The following is a 4065-nucleotide window of genomic DNA, read 5'->3' as shown; positions in this document are numbered from 1 at the left end:
CTTTGAGCAGTCGGAGTACAGGGAGACCATCAGGGAGAACGTGGAGGAGGGGTATCCCATCCTACAGCTCAGGGCCACAGACTCAGACTCCCCCTCCAACGCCAACATCCGCTACCGGTTCATCGGTGACACGGCGGCGATTGCGCGATCGGCCTTTGAGATCGACCCGCGCTCTGGCCTCATTACGACCCGGGGGGCGGTGGACCGGGAAACCAACGAGCACTACACTCTGCAGGTGGAGGCCAGCGACCAGGGGAAGGATCCCGGTCCACGCTCCGCCACCGTCAAGGTCTTCATCACCGTGCTGGATGAAAACGACAACGTGCCTCAGTTCAGTGAGAAGCGCTACGTGGTGGCGGTTAAAGAGGACGTCCGGCCTCACTCTGAGATCCTGCGTGTGAGCGCCACAGACCGGGACAAGGACAGTAACGCAGCCGTTCACTACAACATCATCAGTGGTAACAGCCGCGGGCAGTTCTCCATCGACAGCGTCACAGGTGAGATCCAGGTGGTGGCTCCTCTGGACTACGAGGCCGAACGGGAGTACACGCTCCGGGTTCGTGCTCAGGACAATGGCCGCCCCCCCCTCTCCAACAACACTGGGATTGTCAGCGTTCAGGTGACGGACGTCAACGACAACCCACCCATCTTTGTCTCCACGCCGTTCCAGGCATCTGTTCTGGAGAGCGCCCCGATCGGTAGCTCCATCCTCCACATCCAGGCCATAGACACAGACTCAGGTGATAACGCCCGCCTGGAGTACAGGTTAACTGGCACCAGCTCGGACACGCCCTTCATCATCAACTCCGCCACAGGCTGGGTCACCGTCAGCTCCATCCTGGACCGGGAGTCTGTGGAGCACTACTTCTTTGGCGTGGAGGCGAGGGACTACGGCATGCCGCCTCTCTCCGCTACAGCCAGTGTCACTATCACGGTGATGGACGTCAATGACAACCGCCCCGAGTTCCTACAGAAGGAGTACTACTCTCGCCTCAATGAGGACGCTTCTGTGGGCACCAGCGTGGTGACCGTCACAGCGGTGGACCGTGATGTCAACAGCGCAGTGACCTATCAGATCACCGGAGGAAACACCAGAAATCGCTTCGCCATCAGCACAGCCGGAGGGGCGGGACTTCTCTCGCTTGCCCTCCCATTGGACTACAAACAGGAGCGGCGTTACGTCCTGACGGTCACCGCCTCGGACCGCACGCTCCACGACACCTGTCAGGTGCACATCAACATCACAGACGCTAACACGCACCGGCCTGTTTTCCAGAGCGCCCACTACTCTGTCAGTGTGAACGAAGACCGGCCTCCCGGCAGCACCGTGGTCATGATCAGCGCCACTGATGATGATGTCGGCGAAAATGCTCGAATCACCTACTTCCTGGAGGACAATATCCCACAGTTCCGCATCGACCCAGCGAGCGGGGCGATAACGCTGCAGGCGGAGCTGGACTACGAGGACCAGATGACCTACACTCTGGCCATCACCGCTAAAGACAACGGCATCCCACAGAAATCAGACACCACGTACGTCGAGGTGAACGTCAACGACGTCAACGACAACGCGCCTCAGTTTCTCAGCCCCAGGTATCAGGGGACAGTGAGTGAAGACGCCCCTCCCTTCACCAGCGTCCTCCAGATCTCAGCCACGGACCGCGACGCCCACGCCAACGGTCGAGTTCAGTACACCTTCCAGAACGGCGAGGACGGCGATGGAGATTTCACCATCGAACCCACGTCCGGCATCGTCCGGACTGTGCGGCGTTTGGACCGTGAGAGCGTGCCCTTCTATGAGCTCACCGCCTATGCCGTCGACCGTGGCGTGCCCCCTCAGCGCACCCCCGTCCACATCCAGGTGACAGTTCTGGACGTGAATGACAACGCCCCTGTTTTCCCTGCTGATGACTTTGAAGTTCTGGTGAAGGAGAACAGTGCGGTGGGCTCTGTGGTGGCCCAGATCACCGCCACCGACCCGGACGAAGGCGCCAACGCTCAGATCATGTACCAGATCGTGGAGGGAAACATCCCTGAGATCTTCCAGATGGACATCTTCTCCGGGGAGCTCACGTCGCTCATCGATCTGGACTACGAGGCCCGAAACGAGTACGTGATCGTGGTCCAGGCCACCTCCGCACCTCTGGTCAGCAGAGCAACGGTGCGGATCCGACTGGTGGACCAGAACGACAACCGGCCCACTCTGAAGGACTTCCAGATCATTTTCAACAACTTCGTGTCCAACCGCTCCAACAGTTTCCCCAGCGGGGTGATAGGGAGGGTTCCCGCCCACGACCCCGACGTGTCGGACCGGCTGTACTACACCATCGACCGCGGCAACGAGCTTCACCTGCTGCTCCTGAATCACACCAGCGGAGAGATCCGACTGAGCCGAAAACTGGATAACAACAGGCCTCTGGTGGCTCCCATGCTGATCTCCGTCACGGGTAAGAGACCATGGAGGGAGTGTGTGTGTGTGTGTGTGTGTGTGTGTGTGTGTGTGTGTGTGTGTGTGTGTGTGTGTGTGAGTGTGAGAGTGTGTGTGTGTGTGTGTGTGTGTGTGTGTTTCCCCTGTAGCTTCATTCACTGTAACAAATACTGTGAAGATAAGGACTCAGACTCCACAGGTCTGAGGTGATAAGGCTGGATGCTGTTGGGAGCTGTTGCTTCACTTTGTCTCTTTCTCTTGACTCGAGTGTGTGTGAACGGATCAGTTTGAGTTTCTGAAACTTGAGGCACTCTGTGAAGCCGATCGTGTGTGTGAAAGAAAAGCTGATTGAATGAGCGAGAGAGAAAATGAGATCTGTTAGACGTCGGCCTCTCGTACCTGAGCCCCTGAAGGAAAAGGCTCATGGGAGAAACTGTGTTTGTGGCAGAACCACAGAGGGTGACGGAGTGAGACTCAGCTGACAGACAAACAATTGAAAGATTGATGCGAGTCGGTTTAGCAGCGTCTCGGAGAGAGAAAGGTGTAACGCTCAGTGTGAGGAGACGTACGTCTCACAGGAGAGAGAAAACCTGAAGCTGCTTGTTTCAGTGACACGGTGACATCATTATTATTAATAAGTTTTCCATATTAAATGATTCAGTCTGGTTTATGAGACGTGCTGTTGGAGGCAGCGACAGTTTCCGATCAATATTGTAGCACCGCCCACACTCTGTGATTGACAGGTGATCTGGGCTAAGAGCGGTCCAGGTTGCCATGGCGATTTGGTGTTAAAAAAAAAAAAGAAAAAAGAAAATCTCTTGCGCAGGAAAACAAGGAAACACTGACTGCTGTCAGTGGCTGCTTCCTGTTTCATGTGGGAAGTGTTTCCTCATGAAACTGTGAATCTGTTGGTTATTAATGTGGATGGAAACACAGGAAATTATCATTTTATATTTCATATGTTTAATAGTCAAGTGCCCATTTCACAGGGTCAGCCATCTTTATTACTGTAATTGGAAAGTTTTAATATCATAATTACATTATGAGAAATTCAATAATTAATGTAAAGTATTTATTAACTTTATGAGAAATGCATTTTATTTTATTTTAATTTCCTGTGAATTAAAGTCAATTTCATTTAGATTTTTTTAGGTGTATTTTGTTATTTATTTGTCTGTATTTACAGACTTTAAGATAAAAGCTGCCTAAAAGCTTTACAGAGCTTCACCGACAGTGATCACATGATCAAAGCCTCAGAGGCCGAGCGAGGGAAAACCAGAGCAGCGTTGTTGTTTTGAAAGTCTGGGTAGTGGTTAGTGATGGGTTGTTGTTTGTTGTGTTGTTTGTTGTGTTTGTATTGTCAGGAAGCTTTAATGGCTCGGGACTGTGTGTGACCTGCTTCCCTATTTACACTGTTTTTATACCAGCAGCTTCAAAACATATTCATTTATTTGAGAGAGAGAGTGAGTGAGTGAGTGAGTGAGTGAGTGAGTGAGTGAGTGAGTGAGTGAGTATGAATGCTGTGTCTCTGTGTCTTTGTCTCCATCTGTCTCTTCTTCTTCTCTCAGCTCAGACGTAGATTCATTTCCAATTTTCTTGCTATTTCTCTCTATGAAAGTATTTACCCCCCTCCCCCC

General features: G+C 52.6%; 1 protein-coding gene across 1 annotated transcript; it reads left to right on the top strand.

Moving 5' to 3' along the window:
• Nucleotide 1: 1 nt before the first annotated feature.
• Nucleotides 2–2447, top strand: LOC111649576 (cadherin EGF LAG seven-pass G-type receptor 3-like; the record flags this gene model as incomplete). The annotated part of the gene is made up of 1 exon (XM_023399330.2): nt 2–2447. A coding segment is annotated over one exon (2446 nt), but the record flags the coding sequence as incomplete, so codon positions are not given.
• Between the last annotated feature and the right edge of the window lie 1618 nt (nt 2448–4065).

This window comes from Seriola lalandi, unplaced genomic scaffold (assembly GCF_002814215.2).
Source record: "Seriola lalandi dorsalis isolate HSWRI2012SDOR001 ecotype SW California unplaced genomic scaffold, Sedor1 jcf7180002051237, whole genome shotgun sequence".
NCBI lineage: Eukaryota > Metazoa > Chordata > Actinopteri > Carangiformes > Carangidae > Seriola > Seriola lalandi.
Note: the sequence above shows the minus strand (reverse complement) of the source record. Positions and strands in the feature narration are given on the sequence as shown.